The following is a 20,818-nucleotide window of genomic DNA, read 5'->3' as shown; positions in this document are numbered from 1 at the left end:
TCATCAAAGACAGTGCACAGCTTCTTTTGATGTAGCTTTTCTGATATGTTAATCTTAGGATGTTAATCTTAGGGCCAGGAAACAGATCTCACCTGAAGGTGATAATGATCGCTGTCCTCCTGGCCATCATTCTTATCATGTCTATTGATTGTTTATCACCTCCGGAGTTGCCAAATGCACTCCTTTGTAGTTCTGTTTTGTTTACCCCAGAAATATGCAAGCTTAGTTAGTTTTTGTTGTTTAACTTTGTCCCCACGTGGGGTTTGTTGAAATGCTCAGAAGAAATCTGATTGGTTCTTACAAACACTCTGTAAAAAGCTCTTTTGTGAATAAAACGACCTGGGCCGGAGGGTAGACACAGATTATTATACACACTCTTCCCAGAGTCTTGCTGCTTCAAGCCTCTGTGTGTATTATAGAATCATAGAATCATAGAATCATAGAGTTGGAAGAGACCACAAGGGCCATCGAGTCCAACCCCCTGCCAAGCAGGAAACACCATCAGAGCACTCCTGACATATGGTTGCCAAGCCTCTGCTTAAAGACCTCCAAAGAAGGAGACTCCACCACACTCCTTGGCAGCAAATTCCACTGTCAAACAGCTCTTACTGTCAGGAAGTTCTTCCTAATGTTTAGGTGGAATCTTTTTTCTTGTAGTTTGGAACCATTGCTCCGTGTCCGCTTCTCTGGAGCAGCAGAAAACAACCTTTCTCCCTCCTCTATGTGACATCCTTTTATATATTTGAACATGGCTATCATATCACCCCTTAACCTCCTCTTCTCCAGGCTAAACATGCCCAGCTCCCTTAGCCGTTCTTCATAAGGCATCGTTTCCAGGCCTTTGACCATTTTTCTTGCCCTCCTCTGGACACGTTCCAGTTTGTCAGTGTCCTTCTTGAACTGTGGTGCCCAGAACTGGACACAGTACTCTAGGTGAGGTCTGACCAGAGCAGAATACAGTGGCACTATTACTTCCCTTGATCTAGATGCAATACTCCTATTGATGCAGCCCAGAATTGCATTGGCTTTTTTAGCTGCCGCATCACACTGTTGGCTCATGTCAAGTTTGTGGTCAACCAAGACTCCTAGATCCTTTTCACATGTACTGCTCTCAAGCCAGGTGTCACCCATCTTGTATTTGTGCCTCTCATTTTTTTTTGCCCAAGTGCAATACTTTACATTTCTCCCTATTAAAATTCATCTTGTTTGTTTTGGCCCAGTTCTCTAATCTGTCAAGGTCGTTTTGAAGTGTGATCCTGTCCTCTGGGGTGTTAGCCACCCCTCCCAGTTTGGTGTCATCTGCAAATTTGATCAGGATGCCCTTGAGTCCATCATCCAAGTCGTTGATAAAGATGTTGAATAAGACCGGGCCCAAGACAGAACCCTGTGGCACCCCACTAGTCACTCTTCTCCGGGATGAAGAGGAACCATTGATGAGCACCCTTTGGGTTCGGTCAGTCAGCCAGTTACAAATCCACTGAGTGGTAGCATAGTCAAGACCGCATTTTACCAGCTTCTTTACAAGAATATCATGGGGCACCTTGTCGAATGCCTTGCTGAAATCAAGGTAGGCTACATCCACTGCATTCCCTTCATCTACCAGGGTTGTAATTCTGTCAAAAAACGAAATCAGGTTAGTCTGGCATGACTTATTTTTCAGAAATCCATGCTGACTATTGGTGATCACATCATTCCTTTCTAGGTGCTCACAGACTGTTTGCTTAATGATCTGCTCCAGAATCTTCCCTGGTATTGATGTCAGACTGACTGGGCGGTAATTATTTGGGTCCTCTCTTTTCCCCTTTTTGAAAATAGGGACAACATTTGCCCTCCTCCAGTCTGCCGGGACTTCGCCTGTTCTCCAGGAATTCTCAAAGATGACTGCCAGTGGTTCTGAGATCACATCTGCCAGTTCTTTTAATACTCTTGGATGCAGTTCATCTGGCCCTGGAGACTTGAATACATCTAAACTAGCCAAGTATTCTTGTACTATCTCCTTAGTTATTCTGGGCTGTGTTTCCTCTGCTGAATCATTTGCTCCAAATTCTTCAGGTCGGGCATTGTTTTCTTTATCGGAGAAGACTGAGGCAAAGAAGGCATTGAGGAGTTCAGCCCTTTCTGTGTCCCCTGCTTGCATTTCACCATCTTCTCCTCTGAGTGATCCCACTGTTTCTTTGTTCTTCCTTTTGCTACGAACATACCCATAAAAGCCTTTTTTGTTGCTTTTAACCTCTCTAGCAAGCCTGAGTTCATTCTGTGCTTTAGCTTTTCTGACTTTGTGTCTACACGTGCTGGCTATTTGTTTGAATTCCTCTTTGGTGGTTTCCCCCCTTTTCCATTTTTTGTACACATCCTTTTTTAATCTTAACTCAGTTAAAAGTTCTTTAGATAGCCACCCTGGCTTCTTTAGGCACCTTCCATGTTTCCGTCTCATTGGTATTGCCTGAAGTTGTGCTTTTACTATCTCCCTCTTAACAAACTCCCAGCCATCATGAACTCCCTTTCCTTTTAATATTACTGTCCATGGGATCTCACCCAGCACTTCCCTAAGTTTTATGAAGTCGGCTTTCTTAAAGTCAAGAAATTGAGTCCTAGTATGCTTGGTTGCTCCTTTCCGCTGTATAGTAAACTTCAGAAGAGCATGATCACTCGCGCCTAATGATCCTTCCACTTCTACCCCACTAACCAGGTCATCAACATTGGTTAGGACCAGATCTAAAATGGCTGTTCCTCTTGTTGCTTCTCCCACTTTCTGGACAATGAAGTTGTCTGCAAGGCCAGTGAGGAATCTGTTCGACCTTATGCTCTTGGCTGTGTTTGACATCCAGCAAATATCCGGGTAATTGAAGTCCCCCATTACTACTATCTCCCTTCCTTTTGCATGCTTGGCCATCTGTTCCAGGAAGACATCATCTATGTCCTCCGTTTGGCTTGGGGATCTATAGTAAACTCCCACAATGAGGTCCCTGTTATTCTTCTCTCCCTTAATTTTGACCCAAATGCTCTCACTTTGGCTTTGAGGTTCTAAATCCTGGATCTCTTCACAGGTATACACATCCCTGACATATAACGCCACTCCTCCTCCTTTCTTGTCTGGTCTATTTCTCTGAAATAGATTGTAACCCTCCATTATTACATTCCAGTCGTGGGACTTATCCCACCAGGTTTCAGTGATGCCTATTATGTCATATTTAGTTTGCTGTACCAAGAGCTCAAGCTCATCTTGTTTATTACCCATGCTTTGCGCATTAGTGTACAGACATTGAAGTCCATTAATCATTCCCCCGTGTCTCTTATTTATGGATTTTTTCCTCCCACCACTAGGTCTGCGTGCTGTTTGCTCCATTTGGTCTATGACATTTGGATGATCATCTTCATCAATTGATAGACTCCTACCTTCAGGAGCACTGTCTTCCTCCCCCACATTAGTCAGTTTAAAGCCCTCCTGATGAGATTTTTGGCAAAAACATTCCTCCCAACCGTTGTGAGGTGCAGCCCATCTCTTGCCAGAAGTCTATCTTCAAGAAACTGCAGTCCGTGATCTAAGAATCCAAACCGTTCCTGTTTACACCATTTGCGAAGCCAGCTGTTCAGTTCCACTATTTTTCCCTCTCTCCCTGGGCCACGTCGTTCAACTGGGAGGACAGATGAGATGACAATTTGTGCATTTAATTGCTTCAATTTCCTGCCCAGAGCCTCGTAGTCTCTTTTGATCTTCTGGAGGCTATTAATCAGAGTTCAATCCTTCCTTTGCTTTGGGAATGCCTCGGAGGCATCTCAGGGAGTCTCCCCATCAAGTATCCCCAAAATCAGAACTGTATTTGGGAAGCCAGTGTTAAAGTTTGTGGGTCATAAATCCTTTGACCCACTGAGTCTGCTGCAACGGCCCTGCAATAAATTTGATTTATTGCCACTCCGACGAACTTAAATGGCGCCCACATGCTTCCACTCGCACGCTGCCACTCTGCTCAGTTGCCTGATAATAGCAGAGTTCACATGCAGCGTAAAATGGCTTGTCTGTGTTGACGTGGTGTCTTCAATAACTCAGCTCGACACCAGTGCTTCTAATCTAACACTCTTTATTTAGAAGCATAACAAACAGAAAAGAAAACCGACAGAATCTAGCTGCATGTTCGCAGATTTCTGTCTCTAACAAAAACGAAGCTACCTTGCTCACATTCTCAGACAGACAGACTGCTTTCCAGAGAGAGCTCAGCCCCCACAGAGCACAGATCAAAGGAAAATGCCCGGATCATGTGGGCAGTGCACCCAGTGAATCAGAACGCTCCTGGAGTGTTAATTCCTGACTGTCCAGAACCACAACAGCCAGTGGTGCCATGGGGATAGACACTGCTCTTTAGATAGGAAGATAGCTATCATCTCTCAGTCTCCTCTTTTCCATGCTAAACATACCCAGCTCCTTGAACCATTCCTCATAAGGCTTGGTTTGCTGTCAGGTCGTTGTTTATTTCCTTGACATTTGATGGGAGGGTGTTCCACAGGGCAGGCGAGGATATGAGAGAGAGAGAGAGAGAGAGAGAGAGGGAGGGAGGGAGGGAGGGAGGGAGGGAGGGAGCTGGCTGCAGACGTGCAGAGAAGTGAATTTAAGAATTGAAAAATGAGAACCGGAGAAGAACCAAAATGGAGAGGCCCCCCCATCCCTACCTGAGGAGGGTACTGTACATTTGGGCCTCCCAGCTCCATGCACACATTCATGTTCTCTGCATTCTCAGAATCTTCCTTGAGCACAATTGTGCTGGGCCCAGGGGTAACCCATGAAACATGGTCCAGGACTCTTTTCCTTCTGATGTGGTGTTCTGTACACAGTACAGTGGTACCTTGCGTTACATATGCTTCAGGTTACAGACTCCGCTAACCCAGAAATAGTACCTCGGGTTAAGTACTTTGCTTCAGGATAAGAACAGAAATTATGCTCCAGCGGCACAGCAGCAGCAGGAGGCCCCATTATCTAAAGTGGTGCTTCAGGTTAAGCACAGTTTCAGGTTAAGAACAGACCTCTGGAACAAATTAAGTACTTAACTCGAGGTACCACTGTATGCTTAGTGTTAAGGTTTAGACTTATTATAAGCTATTGTAAGTTTCAGTTAACTCTGCTGCAACTGGATTCCTTATGGTCAGTGCCAATCCTGAATGTATTGGATTTGTGACCATTATGCTCATTTGCTTTCAGCAGCAGTAAAGCTCTGCTGGATGAATTACAATTGGGAATCCTGCAATGTGTTAAAGTTGTTGCTCTGCTAACTCTGCATATTTTTTGCTCCATAAGACACACTTTTTTCTTCCTAAAAAGTAAGGGGAAATGTCTGTGCATCTTATGGAGCGAATGTGTGGTCCCTGGAGGGGTAAAAAGCAGATCCTCAGGATTTTTGCCTTGGGTCACCCCAAATTCACCATCAGATCACATAGCATGTCCATGGCTACAGCCTACACCCAAAAAACCATGCATCCACTGTTTCGTGGGGCTGCAATGGCGCAAAAACGTGGTTACAAAGCACAGATCCACATGGATTCTATGGATTTTTGCACTGGGCTACCCCAAACTCACCGTCAAATCACATGTCTGTGGCCACAGCATGAACCACAAAAATCATATATCCACTGTTTCATTCAGAATATTTTTTTTCTTGTTTTCCTCCTCTAAAAACTAGGTGCGTCTTATGGTCAGGCGCGTCTTGCGGAGCGAAAAATACAGTATACACCCGAGTTCTGCTCTGGATCATACTGAGTAGAATTTCAATAACACATAACTCAGCGGCCGAGAATCTGCCCTGCATTCAGAAGCTCGCAGGTTCAGTCCCCACAATCTCCAGCTGGGACTGGGAGAGAATATTTGTGATAGTTCAGAACTTAACTGGTTAAGTGTTCTGAGGTGTGCGTCACTTTCCGACGTCAGCTATGGAAGCTGGGAGGAGTCTGGGAGGAGTCTGTATTCTTGTTGTTCTCTCTGTGTGTCTTGAGAGAGACGGACATGTTTTAACATGGCTGAAAGGAGCCCTGGTCTTTTATGGGCTGAAATGTTCCAATAAAGTGCTGTAAATAGACGAATCTGTCTGTGTATGCTTGCATGGAGAAAAGGGAGAAAAAGACTGTTTTACACCGCTGTATGCTACTCTGCTAAGCCGTGGCCAAAGAGACAGCAGACTTTGCTGCGCAGCTGAGAAGGAAGCGTGCCGGACCACTGTAAATGACTGATTGGGATCGTAAAGCTATCAGAGGCCACGGCTCAACGGTCAAGCTCCAAAGATCGTTATCTCTGACAGGTTATGGAAGGTCAGTAAACGCTCGTAAAACAGTCGGAATTGAGCCACTGGAATGCTTTGAAGTCGGCACGGAAGCTAGCCGGAGGTTGGAGGCTGCATTCCTTGAGTCTTGCCTGATGCTGGAAGGCAGAGCTGCTCAGAGACAGAGCTAAAAGCTAAAAGGCAGCTGAAAAATCATTTCTCCACGGAGAAGGGAGAGCCCGGAGGAGCTGGTACTGAGTTCTGAGTAAGTACAGCTTGAGGGGCACCTTGGGAGAACGGGAGAACATGGCAGAGAGCCAGGATATACCAGTGGAAGCCCTTACTTTAAAAAGTTGGGCAACCTGGAGCAGAAGAATAAGGGGCTGGTTCCTGGTCCATGGGCTTTGGGAAGGAAGCCAGAGGGAACCAAAAACAGCACCCCTTAGCTGGGAAGATGGCCAGCAGAAAACGCAACAAGAGCTGGATATGCTCAGAGCATGCATTCATGCATCGCTGAAGCCCCATTTGGAGGGTGTACAGTCAGCAAGGGCTGCCTGGGATGTGCTGAAGGGCTTGTGTGAAGCTTCAGCAGAAGGCCAGAGCCCTGGAGACGCTGGACTGGCAGGCCCATTTCCCGATGTATCGGCCTCTAGGAGCGCTGGTGAGCAGATCGGGGGGGCGAAGAGTTCCAAAGGCAAGTTTAAGAAACTTTCCACAGGAAGTCCTGAAGCGAAGAGGAGCTTCAGGGGGGGCCAGGCTGGTGGGAGGCGCCGTTCCAGGAGAAGGAAGGCCAGGCCAGCTGGGAGGAGCCCCGGGCAGTGTTTTTCCACTGGAGTTCAACATCTGCGTGGCAGATGCCCCCACCGGAGCACAGAGCCAAGACAGGATGTTGTCAAGGACACTTCCCATGGGAATCAAGCGGGTTTCCATGGCAACAGGCCTGGGAAGACAGGCAGGCGTGGAACTGAGCCAGGTGGTCGTGGTAAACAACAGGAAGAGTCTTTTCAAACAACTGCCTGCATGGCCTTGTTTGAGAACAGCTGTGTGGAAAATTCCAAGCTTAGCTTTGTCATCGACTCTACAGCTAACCGCAACATGGTTCCAGAGACCCCTGCAGTCGAGATGTGGAATTGCACGACAGTTTCAAGAGGACAGGGACAAACTGTTAAGTTTGCAAATGGACAAAGGGCTGAAGTTTATAAATTTGCTAATGCCTATTTTTCTGTTTTGCAGGAACAGATGGATTTTTGTATCGTCCCAGAGGCGCATCACTGTTTGTTATCTGTGCCTTATTTGTTGAAAAAAGGGTTTCAGGTTTGTTTTCAGGATGATGTCTGCACAATCTCCAAAGGGGAGAGGGTACTTGCCAAGGTTAAGAAGGGGCAGAATGATCTTTTCATTCTTAAAACGTCTCTTAGGGGTGAGGGGAAGGTTGAGAGAGCACAGGCGCAGCGTGCTACAATTCCCGCTCATGTTACTTGTGCTTGTGCATGGCATCAGAGGACCAATCATAGTTCTCTAGAAGAACTGCAAGTGCTTCCTGGGGTTACCAGAGGGTGTAAAATTAGAGATTGTGGACGTGCCATTAGTTGCGCCACTTGCAGGCAGGCGAAGGTGAGGGGGTGCAGTTACCCAAAGGTAGAACGGGTAACCACTAAACCTTTTCAGCTGGTACACATAGATCTGTTCAATCCTGTCAGGGAACAGAGTCTAGGGGGGGCCAGGTATCTGCTAACGTTTCAGGATGATTTTTCACAGAGTACCTGGACTCACGGTCTCAAATCCAGGGAGGATGCAGCACAGCTGATCAAGAGCTGGATTGAGGGGGTGGAACAGAGATTCTCCACCAGGGTTCAAGCGATCATCAGTGACAGAAATGCTAAGTACACTGGTTCTGCTTTGCAGCAGTTCTTTCACAAAAGAGGGATACGTCACACAGTTACTTCACCCAGTAAGAGGGGGGTGGCAGAGCTGAGGAGTGAAGCTCTGGTTAAGGCTGCACAGGTGATGCTGACGGAAGCTAGGTTACCTCCAAAGTTTTGGCTGGAGGGAATCCGATGTGTGTCTTTCACCTGGAATCGTGTCTACAACTCACTGGTAGGTGACACACCGTACTCTTTGTTGAATGGCAGAAAACCCCAGGTTCATTTTCTGCGCAAGTTTGGATCTCCTGCGGTTGTCCCTGTGCCTAAGGCTTTGCAAGGGCCAGATGGAGCCAAAGTCCAGAAAATGATCTTCTGTGGGTATGAGCCAGACGCTCGTGCATGGAGATTTGCTTACCCGTCAGGTGATCAGAGTAAGGTGCTGATCAGTAAACACGCTGAATTCTTTGAGCAGGATGAAAGGCCAAAGATTTCTGCACAGCGTGATGTTCTTTCAGAATGTCTCTCTGATTCAGAGGACAGTTCTGGTGAGGAGGAAGAAGAGGCTGAGTCTGCTGATGACGACCAGGTCACTGACCAGGGTCAGGAGCAGGGTGGGGCGTCTCCACAAGTTGTTAGGAAAGGACAGCCCAAGAGTGAGCCTAGTTCTCCTGTGAGTGTAATGGAGAGGATTCGAAGACGCTTTAAGTCAGAGGGGGAATCTTGTGATGCAGAGGACACACCTGCTGGTGACAGTGAGCCAGAGGAAACACCAGAGTTTGTGCCTAGGAGATCCAGTCGCACAACTAAGGGTATTCCACCTGAGAGGTACCAGGCCACAGGTACGTGGGTAAGTTTCGCACAGTGCGATTCTGCGAGTTGTGAGGTGATTCCACAGATGCCCAACAGGTACGCCAAGGTAGGGCGCAAGGCATTGGGGAAGGGATTGATCTCACAGGGTGTTGCTGAAGATGTTACACAGGTCTTGTCAGAAAGCAACGCAAGGGGGTGTGTGATAGTTCAGAACTTAACTGGTTAAGTGTTCTGAGGTGTGCGTCACTTTCCGACGTCAGCTATGGAAGCTGGGAGGAGTCTGGGAGGAGTCTGTATTCTTGTTGTTCTCTCTGTGTGTCTTGAGAGAGACGGACATGTTTTAACATGGCTGAAAGGAGCCCTGGTCTTTTATGGGCTGAAATGTTCCAATAAAGTGCTGTAAATAGACGAATCTGTCTGTGTATGCTTGCATGGAGAAAAGGGAGAAAAAGACTGTTTTACACCGCTGTATGCTACTCTGCTAAGCCGTGGCCAAAGAGACAGCAGACTTTGCTGCGCAGCTGAGAAGGAAGCGTGCCGGACCGCTGTAAATGACTGATTGGGATCGTAAAGCTATCAGAGGCCACGGCTCAACGGTCAAGCTCCAAAGATCGTTATCTCTGACAATATTGTGTGGAATCCTGGAGAGCCCCTGGCAGTCGGCATAGAAAGGACTGAGCTAGATAGACCAATGGGTCTGGCTCAGTGCCTGGCAGCTTTCTATGGTACTTCCTACTTGCAGGACGTGGGTGGTGCTGTGGGTTAAACCACAGAGCATAGGGCTTGCCGATCAGAAGGTCAGCGGTTCGAATCCCTGCAACGGGGTGAGCTCCCACTGCTCGGTCCCTGTTCCTGCCAACCTAGCAGTTCGAAAGCACAAAGTGCAAGTAGATAAATAGGTACCACTCCGGTGGGAAGGTAAACGGCGTTTCTGTGCACTGCTCTGGTTCACCAGAAGTGGCTTAGTCATGCTGGCCACATGACCCGGAAGCTGTATGCTGGCTCCCTCGGCCAATAAAGCAAGATGAGCGCCGCAACCCCAGAGTCGTCCACGACTGGACCTAATGGTCAGGGGTCCCTTTACCTTTACCTTTACCTTTACTTGCAGGTGTCTATTTGCAGACCAGTCCCTTTTCAGGGAAGTGTCATCAGCATGAGGTCACAATGCGACCAAAGCACCTCTCCTGGCAAGCAGGCAGGCACAGGCCAGAGTGGACGGGAACAGTCTCTAAACTGAGGTGGGCAACTCTAAGAGCACACGACCATCTTCTTTGCTGTGACTGAGGTTGGATTCTGTTTTTAAAAAGATGTTGAAGGTTTCCCCCCCTCCCTTTGGAAAAGAAATATTCTAACAGAAGCAAGAAAAGGGAAGCAAAATATTATGTACCAAAAAAACAGGGTGGTGGGTGGAGAAGAGAAGGCTGAATATTTTAAACCAGCAATGCAGCCAAAGGGCTTGTAAAGGCAAGCAAATTGCCCGTGTGAATCTCTTCTGAATAACTGGATTTGTAATAAATGTGCAATTAGTTGTTATTTCTTTGGCTCCATCTTGCACAGGCATGTGGCTGGCTGGCCCCTGCAAGAACAGGATTCTGGGCTAGGTGGGCCGTTGGCCTAATTCAGAAGGTTCTTCTGGTGTTCCTCTGTTCTGCACAGAGCACAACTTAAGTGGAATCCTGGCACTCTGCGGTCCTCTGGCCCATTGGTGGTGTGTGACTCTGGACCACAGCCTAACCTAAAGATGATGTGCAATGATAGCACTATTTATTGGCAAAACCTATTTGGTGTTTCGCAACTTTCTGACTAGTTGCAGGACCTTAGCCAGACCTAGCAGAGTAAACGCAGAATCCACGGAAGCAATTGGTGACTTGGCTGCAGACAGGATAGACGAAGCAGGAACAAGGAACTTGTAGTTAGGTGTTATATACAGTGGACTATTTACAGGAACAGAACACGGATCTTTAGCTAGCTCTCTCATACACGACTCACAACTCCTACACTGACACACAGAACTCTGAACTCTGAACTACTGAACCAACACATTCCAGTTAGTGGACCATTAATTATCACTCCCTTGAGAGAACCTGACCAATCAGGAGGCTGTCTCCATGTCTCTGTTATCACCAGGCAGACTTACTCCTTCAGATTGCCTTCTGGCTGTCTGCCAAACCTTAATTGACTCTGTGTGAGTAGCTGCACGTATTCAGATTCCCAACATATCACCGTTCATGTATATGGTACAAATCAAGAAATCCCAAAGACATGTTTGGACTAAAGATGTGTCCCACCATCTCTTTCAACAAGCACTGTGAGTCAAGGTTGTTTCATGAGAGTGTGGCCTGGGTTAGAAACTAGATGGAAGCAAAATCGAGCTCACCTCCTTTTCCCCATCTCCCTACCCCAGGATTCACCTTACAGGATGTGATTAATAACTACAACACTCTTGTTTATTTCCCCCCAGAAAGCTTTTTCAGTTCTGTAACGGCATAATTCATGACAAGTTGATTTGGGTCCATTTGTCCTGCTCTGCAGCAACTGTAGCTGCCTCAGAATGATATGCATTTGACTCAAATCGATCAGATCCAGTTCAGGATTTGCATCCATTAGTTGCATGGCCCCGATAATCTCCTTTCTCCTCCTGATCTCCTTTCAGGGCAAGAAGAAGAATAGTACAAAGATTTCAACATGTCTGCAGATGTTTGGGTGGGGTCCTGGCGCCCTCACCGGCCCAGAGGGCCAATCGCTGCCCTCTACAGCAGCCCTGGACCCAAATATGCTCTCCCAACAAATGTAGGTAAGTGAAAAGCAAGAAGTCCAAATACTGGCCCTAGCCCATTTCTGTAAGAGGTGATATAGTCCAGCATCAAAATCCTAGAATGGGAGAAGTCTGGGTTGCTGCTTTTGCAGATATTAATATTGTGCAGCTTGAAGCAACTGGATGCATAAAAAACAACTCCTTTGGGGGTAAAACGTTAATTCAAATCTTTACTTGCAGAACTTTCTTCCAAACAGATCAAAAAACAGTAAATGATACATCCAAACAGTTCCTTAATATCAAAAGCATGTCCAGCACAAGCTCAGCATTTTATAAGAAATAACTTTACTTCTTCCAGAAATCAAAACTGTGCCTCTCTCCCATTCTAGGCTGCATTCACCTGCTTAAGGCTATGCATCTCCTGGAGAGCTTCATTATCACATCTTACTCCCACTTTGGCTGGGAACAAAAGACCAACTCCCCAAGATGCTGATTTGCAATTGAATACTTTAATCACCCGATCTAAGGTTAAACACTCACGTGTTAGTTGGCAGAGAACAAATACAGTTAGTTATCAGCCCATTTAGGTGCAAAGAGAGCTCTTCTTGCTCTTCTTTTGTTCCAATGGAATCTTCCAGTTAAACCCTTTCAGCAAAACACATGGGTGCTCTCCATTTCAGTGTGAATTAAGCAAATATACTTAACAGCTGCTTCTTTCCTCAGCATCGAATCAACGTGTGGAACTCCTCACCACTGGATGTTGTGATGAGCAGGGGTGTAGAAGGTTGAACAAATACTAGAGGGTGGAAAGGTCTCCTACTTGCAAAAAATGAAAAGATTGTCCCTGCTCCAAGGCAGTATAGGGTTGGAAGTTGCCATTTTGCCCCACTTGGTTGCTGTTAGAATAGAATCATAGAATCATAGAATCATAGAGTTGGAAGAGACCACAAGGGCCATCGAGTCCAACCCCCTGCCAAGCAGGAAACACCATCAGAGCACTCCTGACATATGGTTGCCAAGCCTCTGCTTAAAGACCTCCAAAGAAGGAGACTCCACCACACTCCTTGGCAGCAAATTCCACTGTCAAACAGCTCTTACTGTCAGGAAGTTCTTCCTAATGTTTAGGTGGAATCTTCTTTCTTGTAGTTTGGATCCATTGCTCCGTGTCCGCTTCTCTGGAGCAGCAGAAGACAACCTTTCTCCCTCCTCTATGTGACATCCTTTTATATATTTGAACATGGCTATCATATCACCCCTTAACCTCCTCTTTTCCAGGCTAAACATGCCCAGCTCCCTTAGCCGTTCTTCATAAGGCATCATTTCCAGGCCTTTGACCATTTTGGTTGCCCTCCTCTGGACCCGTTCCAGTTTGTCAGTTTGTTTGTTAATGGACAAGATGCTGAGCAAAGTGGAGTAATGGATCCTATCCATCTCAAGTTCTCCTCTTCCCTCTCTGTGCTCGCTCTTCCTTGCAGGCTACCCGCTACACGACCCTTCTCGCTACCGGGCTCCCGCGTACAGCTTTGGGATCCGCCGGCCCCAAGAGCTAGTGGGTTGCTCCCCTGGGCCAGGCTACCTCATCCCAACCAACATGACTATGAGGGGCAAGGACGGGATCCCTGCATTCTCCATCTACGGACGCCCCAGGGATGTGATGTCTTTTATGACTCCAGGCCCAGGTCAGTCTTGAAATCTCTTATACAACAAACCAACGACAGCAAAACTGGCTTATGAATATAAAGGACAATTTTACTAGAATAGGCTCCCTCAGCCAGTAAAGCGAGATGAGCGTGGCAACCCCAGAGTCGCAAGTGGACTTAACTGTCAGGCATCCTTTACCTTTTTAAATGTGTTGTGGGGGGAAGTTGTTGCTTTGTTCATTGTTATGTTATGCGTGTTTGTGTTTTTGTACTGTAAACTGCTCTTGCGATCCTAGGATGAGGAGCGGTGTATAAATTTAATAAAAAATAGGTCTGGGAGAAGAGTTGGTGGAAGAAGATTGGAAGAAATTTAAAGACTACCTGCAGAAACACTGTAAAATTAATGAATGTTAAAATGATGTTGGATTGAAAATAAGTGGCATTAGCAACAAAGTTAAAAAGAGTATGTAAAAATGAATTGATAATGGGTGAAAATACAGAGTTATAATATGTTAAGTTATAGAGTTAAGATCAATGAAAGAGGGCAAGGATTTGCTGATTTGATTATATTAATGGGAATACAAAAAGGGGAGGTGTGAGGAAGTCAAAGAAACAAGCCAATGAGTTTAAAGTTATAAAAAATGGATTTGTTTTAACTTTCTTTTTTCTGTTTTTCTAATTTTTTTGTTTTTTGGATTCTGTATTTTTGTTTGAGAGTTTTTTTTCCTTTTTTTGTTCTTTATGTATTTTTGTATTTATGATTTTGTAAAACTTTAATAAATATTCTTTTTTTTAAAAAAAAATTAATAAAAAATAGTAACAGGAATGCAGGGCGGTGTTGTGAATTCAGCCTTCCCCTGTGTGCTTTGCTTTTTGCAGGTCGGTATTCGCCAGAGAAAGCAAAGAATTTGGCCTACCCTTCTGCCCCCAACTACTCTCTCGCTTCCCGGACGAAGAACTTCGATTACGACCAGTCACCAGGTGAGAGAGCAGCAACTACAGAGAATCTCCCTCCATCTGGCTGCTGACCTCCTGTTATACTAATATAGGGTGCATGTGCATCGGTGCAGATCTATAAATGCATATCCCCTAAGCTTAAAAGAACAAGATCAGTTGCAAAACAGCCTCATCTACAGGCTGCAACAAGATCCCTTTGCAAAGGCAATCTGCAAAAGAGCTCAGCTGAGCTGAAACTTACAATGTCTCCACTTATCTGTCAGTTGCTTCCAGGTACTGTCAATCAATCCCTTTTTCTCAATGAAAGGGCCAATTTATCAATGAAACAATACTTTACTCGATTAAAGCAAGCAAATATACAGATGTATAGCCAGTCGACCTCATGAAATACTTCCTGAGTCTCCCCTCTGTGAAACTGGTTTAACAAGCATCAATAACTATCCAAGCATACCAGTCTAAAAGGGCAGATCGCTGTGTACGAATGAAACCTGCCTTTGTCAACGGATTCTGGAGCCAGGTTGTTCAACATTTCTAAAGGATGTCTGGGGCAGCCCAGGAAAAGCTTTGAGCAGGTTGAGCACCTCGAATGACAGAATTGCAAATATTGGAGAAAAAATATATATTCTGTGGCATGTCCTGATTTACCTGTACAACCCATTATTGCGACTATTGTGTTTTCTGGGTGGTTTTTAGACACTGTCCAAGAATTTAAAAATTGTGGCATACTTTTGTTTGGGCTTCTTACCCTTCCTCTTGTTTGTGGGTGCCAGGGCCTCTGTTGCAACAGATCAATAAAGCTCAAAGGCTTAGTTCCCACCTTGCTTTTTATATACTTGGTTGCCATCTCTGATTTATTCTGACCAACAAGAGGACCTTGAGGGGAATCATAGATCCCTTGAGCTAAGGGGAAGAATTCAGAAGTCTCAGAGGTTTTTCTTTCTTAACAGAACTTCCCCTCGGGTGGTTTTTGATCCAAATCAATTACCCCTGTTGGATTTCAGTCACATGTGGATCCTGTCTGGGTGCAGGATCTCTTTATTTAGCCAACTAAGAATATCACAAAATACGTATCTGAAGAAGTGTGCATGCACACGGAAGCTTATATCAAGAACAAACTTAGTTGGTCTCTAAGGTGCTACTGGACAATTTTATATACACACACACACACACACAGTGGTACCTCCGTTCCGGAGCCCAGTTAACAACCTGAAAGGAACGCAACCCGCATCTGCACATCTTTGCATGTGCGGGTTGTGATTCTCCGCTTCTGCACATGTGCATGACGTCATTTTGCGTGTCTGTGCATGGGCATATGGCGAAACCCAGAAGTAACCCTTTCCGGTACTTCCGGGTCGCCGCGGGACGCAACCTGAAAAAACGTGCAAACGTAACAAGAGGTATGACTGTATATATATTTCAACAAAATACTGTGCAAGCATTCAAGTTCTCTGGAACTCTTCCAGAGACGAGATAAACAGAGCAATTTGCAGGGGGAATAGGGAATAGGAATAGGAAAATTCCCCAGATGCCGTAACGTACTGAATCCCTTCTCTCCCCTTTTCCTCCTCTAGGGCCTGCAGCCTACGGCCTCCCTCCCATGCTTGGGCCCAAGGTGATTGGCAAGAGCACCGCCCCCAATTACTCCATTTTTGGACGCAGCATGATTGGGAGTTTCTATGAGGACCTCAGCAAGGTAAGCAGCCGAACAGCCAGGAGTGGGAGATTTAGGAGACCCGGAAACGATTTGATGAAAGCAAAATCAAGAGAACGGGGGGTGTTCTTTAAATATGTGCTAAGGAGTCATCTTCTGCTTCTTCTGCTTCTTCGGCAACCAAGGGGCTCAAGTGTGAAGTTTTCTTGGGGCTGGTGTGTGAGGAATATGCAGGACAAAGTGGGGGGCTATGCTTTGTGTTCAATGTTCTTTCATTTTTTTGCATGTAAAATTTTTAACTGAATCTTTCATAATGCAATAAGATATAGAAAACTAATCTAAAAAAACGGCTGAACAAAGAAAAACAAGCAGAATAAGTAGAATATGTAATAGAATAGAATACAGTGGTACCTCTGGATGCGAACGGGATCCGTTCCAGAGCCCTATTTGCATCCTGAAAGGAACGTAAGACACGACTGGATGTCTGCGTGTGCACAGGTCGTGTTAGCTGCTTCTGCGCATGCGCGTGACATCATTTTGAGCGTCTGTGCATGTGCAAGCGGTGAAACCTGGAAGTAACGTGTTCTGTTACTTCTGGGTCACCTCAGAGCACAACTCGAAAATGCTCAACCTGAAGCGTATTCATCCCGAGGTATGACTGTAGAATAATAGAATAGAATGGAATGGAATGGAATGGAATGGAATGGAATGGAATGGAATAGAATAGAATAGAATAGAATAGAATAGAATAGAATAGAATAGAATAGAATAGAATAGAATAGAATAGAATAGAATAGAATAGAATAGAATAGAATCTTCTTTCTTCTTCTCCTTCTTCTTTGGTGATCCCTCGTAGCCAAGTAAGATTGTCTTCCATAAACATGGTTTTAACAATGAGTCCATAAGTGACTGTGGAGGCCAATTCTGGATCCACACATCCTTCCACAGTGGGGGACACAGGTTTCCGGGTGGGAGTTGATCACGGTATCAATTTGCCAAGCATGCCTTATACAATCCAGTATGGAGCCTCCAAGACTGTTGGATAGTGCCTTGTGGTCAGTGTGGTGTAGTGGTTAAGAGCAGTGGACTCGTAATCTGGTGAACCGGGTTCACGTCTCCGCTCCTCCACCTGCAGCTGCTGGGTGACCTTGGGCCAGTCACACTTCTCTGAAGTCTCTCAGCCTCACTCACCTCACAGAGTGTTTGTTGTGGGGGAGGAAGGGAAAGGAGAATGTTAGCCGCTTTGAGACTCCTTCGGCTAGTGATAAAGTGGGATATCAAATCCAAACTCTTCTTCTTCTTGTACACCTCCTTCTGGCAACTCCTGCAGCCAAGCTGGGGCCAAACATCTTCAGACCACCTTAGCGAGGCTGAGAGGTCTTGTCGCCTGGGTAGCCCAGGACCTCCAGACACACAGCCCAGGCTTGCGCCCCAGAGCGGTCCCTTTGGGGCTGCTAACAGAGTGGTTTGGCTTCACCCTCAAAAGTGCACTCCATTGTCTCTCGAGACAGATGGATGCCAACCATGATGAGAAGGGAAATGGGGTTCTTCTCAATGACTTTCACATGCCCATAATCAGAGCACATTGAAGCACCCTAGAAGGGGCTGGAGAGGTCCAGGGTGGGTGGCTGAGACTGATCTTGGGCATGCCTGGCCTAAAAGGTAAAGGGACCCCTGACCATTCGCTCCAGTCGCGGGCAACTCTGGGGTTGCGGGGCTCATCTCGCTTTACTGGCCGAGGGAGCCAGCGTACAGCTTCCAGGTCATGTGGCCAGCATGACTAAGCCGCTTCTGGTGAACCAGAGCAGCGCACGGAAACGCTGTTTACCTTCCCGCCGGAGTGGTACCTATTTATCTACTTGAACTTTGACGTGCTTTCGAACTGCTAGGTTGGCAGGAGCAGTGATTGAACAATGGGAACTCACCCCGTCACAGGGATTCGAACTGCTGACCTTCTGATCAGCAAGTCCTAGGTTCTGTGGTTTAACCCACAGCGCCACCCGTGTGACCCTTTTTCATCCCTTGCTCAACAGACGCCAGGGCCCTGCAACTACCGCCTGGTGGATCCCAGCGTCTACAAGAACCGCCCGCCCCACTTCAGCATGCTGGCCCGCAACATGCCCCCAGGAGACAACACTCTGAAGCCGGGTCCAGGAGCCTACAGCCCTGAGAAGGTGAGGGCAGGTGGCAGCAGAAGGCCTGGTATTGTTCCGGGATGAGGGGTGCAGTTGTCCTGCAGCAAAGATGTGGGTCTTATGTGATGGTGGGAGAGGTGGACAGCTCTTGCCCCAACATTCAAATGTGAATGGGCAAGGTGATCTTCATTAGTATCACCTCCAGACTTGATTATTGTAACTCACTCTATATGGGGCTGCCCTTGAGACTGACCCAGAAACTCCAGCAGGTGCAGAATGCTGCGGTGAGACTCCTTACGGGGTCCTCGCTGCGGGATCACATTTACCCGGTGCTATACCAGCTGCACTGGCTCCCCGTGGAGTACAGGATCAGGTTCAAGGTGCTGGTTTTAACCTTTAAAGCCCTATACGGCCTAGGACCCTCGTACCTACGGGATAGCCTCTCCCGGTATGCCCCACAGAGGACCTTACAGTCTTCAAACAAAAACATCTTGGAGGTCCCAGGCCACAGGGAGGTTAGGCTGGCCTCAACCAGAGCCAGGGCTTTTTCAGCCGTGGCCCCGATCTGGTGGAACACTCTGTCCTAAGAGACTAGAGTCCTGTAGGATTTGACATCTTTCCGCAGGGCCTGCAAGATGGAGCTGTTCCACCAGGCCTTTGGCCAAGGCACAGTCTGACCCCCTCCTTTGGTAACCCTCATAGAACTCTAGCCCAATGGTTGCCATTAATTTGATTCTGAATTGATTTTAGAATGAATTGATTTTAGAATGTATTTCAATTAATTGATTGTGATTTTATGTAAACATGTGTTACTTTTACTGTTGTTAGCCGCTCTGAGCCCGGCTTCAGATGGGGAGGGCGGGATATTTATTTATTATTATTATTATTATTATTATTATTATTATTATTATTATTATTATTATCCCTCCACTGTGGAACCAGCAGAAGCCACAATCTGGGCAAGCAGGAGCATGCATGTTGACAACCTAACCAGAAATTAAATATACTCTCAGTCGCCCTCCTCTGCACAAGTTCCAGCTTGTCAACATCCTTCTTAAATTGTGCTTCCCCGAACTGGACACCGTATTCCAGGTGTGGTCTGACCAAGGCAGAATAGAGAGCCACTAGGACTTCCCTTGACCTGGACATTCAAATTCTGTTGATGCAGCCTAAAATTGCTTTGACCTTTTTTGCTGCTGCATCACACTCCAGGCTAAACATACCCAGCTCCTTCAACCACTCCTCATCAGGCTTGGTTTCCAGACCCAGGATCACCTTTGTCACCCTCCTCTGCACACCTTCCAGCTTATCAACATCCTTCTTAAATTGTGCCCGGAATTGGACACAGTATTCTGGGTGTGGTCTGACAGAACAGAGTGTGATGTGAGATCTTGGCCTGCCAAGAGCCTTCCATGCCCCCACCCCTTCGCTTCTGCTGGCAGTACCTAACCCTGTCCCTCTGTCTCTCCTTCCTCCTGCAGCACACCCCTCAACGTGGCTTGACCTTCGGGATCCGCCACTCGGACTACGTGGCTCCTCTCATTGTGGACGTGGCAGATTAAGCTGGCCCCACCGGCAGAGATGGTCTGGACAAGAAATGTTCCTTTGGAAACATGTGGATCTCTTGGTGCTTTGTGTTGTTGCTGGAGATTGGGGCCTGGGGAGGGAACTGGGGTGGGCAGCACCCAAGGCCGGGGAAGGTCCTCAGAGCTGGGGAGCTGGGTTCAGCGAGGCGGCTGCACCTTTGGGTCTCCCTGTTCCCAGATTCTTTGGCTGGATTCTCCTGATTGAATCACCCCTTAGTCTATCCAGTTGTCTTATGTGTGGGTGAGTTGAAGTGGGGCTGGGAAGTGTGGGTTTTCCCATTTCTGTGTAGTGGGCTTTATAGGGGGCAGGAAGGCAAAGATCTCCATAACTGCAATATTTGCTAATTTCCCTGTTTTGTGAGCTCGAAGCAAAAAAAATCAAAATTCGGTGCCCATAAGGGCGAAATTCTGCAATCTGTATAAATTCTGGAGCCTGAGAAAACTGCACATACCTTTCCCAATTTGCATCATGTGCTCTCCTTCTGCCAGTCACTCAGGGCCAGATTTCAGTTTGATGCGGCCCTCAGCTCCTGAAGGTAATGGGGCCCTTTATATGTCCAGCTGTCCTTTGTCAACAACAGATGGTCACTGTTTTTTGTGTTGAATATATGCTATATGGTAATTTATGGACCCAATAGGTATCTCAAGCCACTTGCACTTAACAAAAATGTATTTTATCAAAGTAATTGTTGAACTGAAATACAACTAAGAAGTATATTGATAGTGAAATAATTATTAGGCTCTAACTTAAAATGATTTTTTATTCATAATGAACTTAATAATGTAAACACATGGGCATTTGGCAATAACAAAAGTTCCTTTAGAAACACAATTTACCAAGACTCATAATCTAGTCTCTAGAAACTTGCTGTAACATGAAATAATAATAGGTGTAAACTAATAATTATAAACAGCAGAATGTAGGCACCCTATATATAGAAAGGAGCAAACCAGGGGTATTTTGGGGAGCAGGCTAGCAGGTGGGGCCCATGACTTGCATCATAGGAGCCTACACAACACAAAACACTGTTGCTTTATGTAGGTTTTATTTTATTTGTTTTTTATCTTATATTTTGGAAATGTACATCCAGGTTTTTTTCTTTAATTTTTTGGGGGGGGCCCCAAGAGAGTGGGGCCCTAAGCTAGAGCTTGTTTACTTTATACATAAATCTGGCAC

The 20,818-nt window shown here is 46.3% G+C and overlaps 1 protein-coding gene across 1 annotated transcript; it reads left to right on the top strand.

Annotated features, from left to right (window-relative positions):
- The first annotated feature begins 10,088 nt into the window (after nucleotides 1-10,088).
- CIMAP1B (ciliary microtubule associated protein 1B) lies at nucleotides 10,089-19,680 on the top strand. The gene is made up of 7 exons (XM_081880204.1): nucleotides 10,089-10,202; nucleotides 11,571-11,711; nucleotides 13,148-13,351; nucleotides 14,192-14,293; nucleotides 15,841-15,962; nucleotides 17,954-18,094; nucleotides 19,537-19,680. The coding sequence occupies exons 2-7, from the start codon at nucleotides 11,603-11,605 to the stop codon at nucleotides 19,615-19,617; spliced, it is 759 nt and encodes a 252-aa protein (XP_081736330.1). The 5' UTR covers nucleotides 10,089-10,202; nucleotides 11,571-11,602; the 3' UTR covers nucleotides 19,618-19,680.
- The last annotated feature ends 1,138 nt before the right edge of the window (nucleotides 19,681-20,818 follow it).

The sequence above is a fragment of the Podarcis erhardii genome (genome assembly GCF_964252035.2).
Source record: "Podarcis erhardii genome assembly, chromosome: 10".
In the NCBI taxonomy this organism is placed as follows: domain Eukaryota; kingdom Metazoa; phylum Chordata; class Lepidosauria; order Squamata; family Lacertidae; genus Podarcis; species Podarcis erhardii.
The sequence above is the reverse complement of the archived record's forward strand: the minus strand, read 5'-3'. Positions and strand labels throughout refer to the sequence as shown.

Excerpts from the sequence above, each read along its gene's own strand:
- CIMAP1B (XM_081880204.1), top strand. The coding sequence starts at position 11,603 with ATGTCTGCAGATGTTTGGGTGGGGTCCTGGCGCCCTCACCGGCCCAGA. Across the intron at positions 11,712-13,147 it reads TGCTCTCCCAACAAATGTAG|GCTACCCGCTACACGACCCT; the intron begins GTAAGTGAAAAG and ends TCTTCCTTGCAG. Across the intron at positions 13,352-14,191 it reads TTTTATGACTCCAGGCCCAG|GTCGGTATTCGCCAGAGAAA; the intron begins GTCAGTCTTGAA and ends TGCTTTTTGCAG.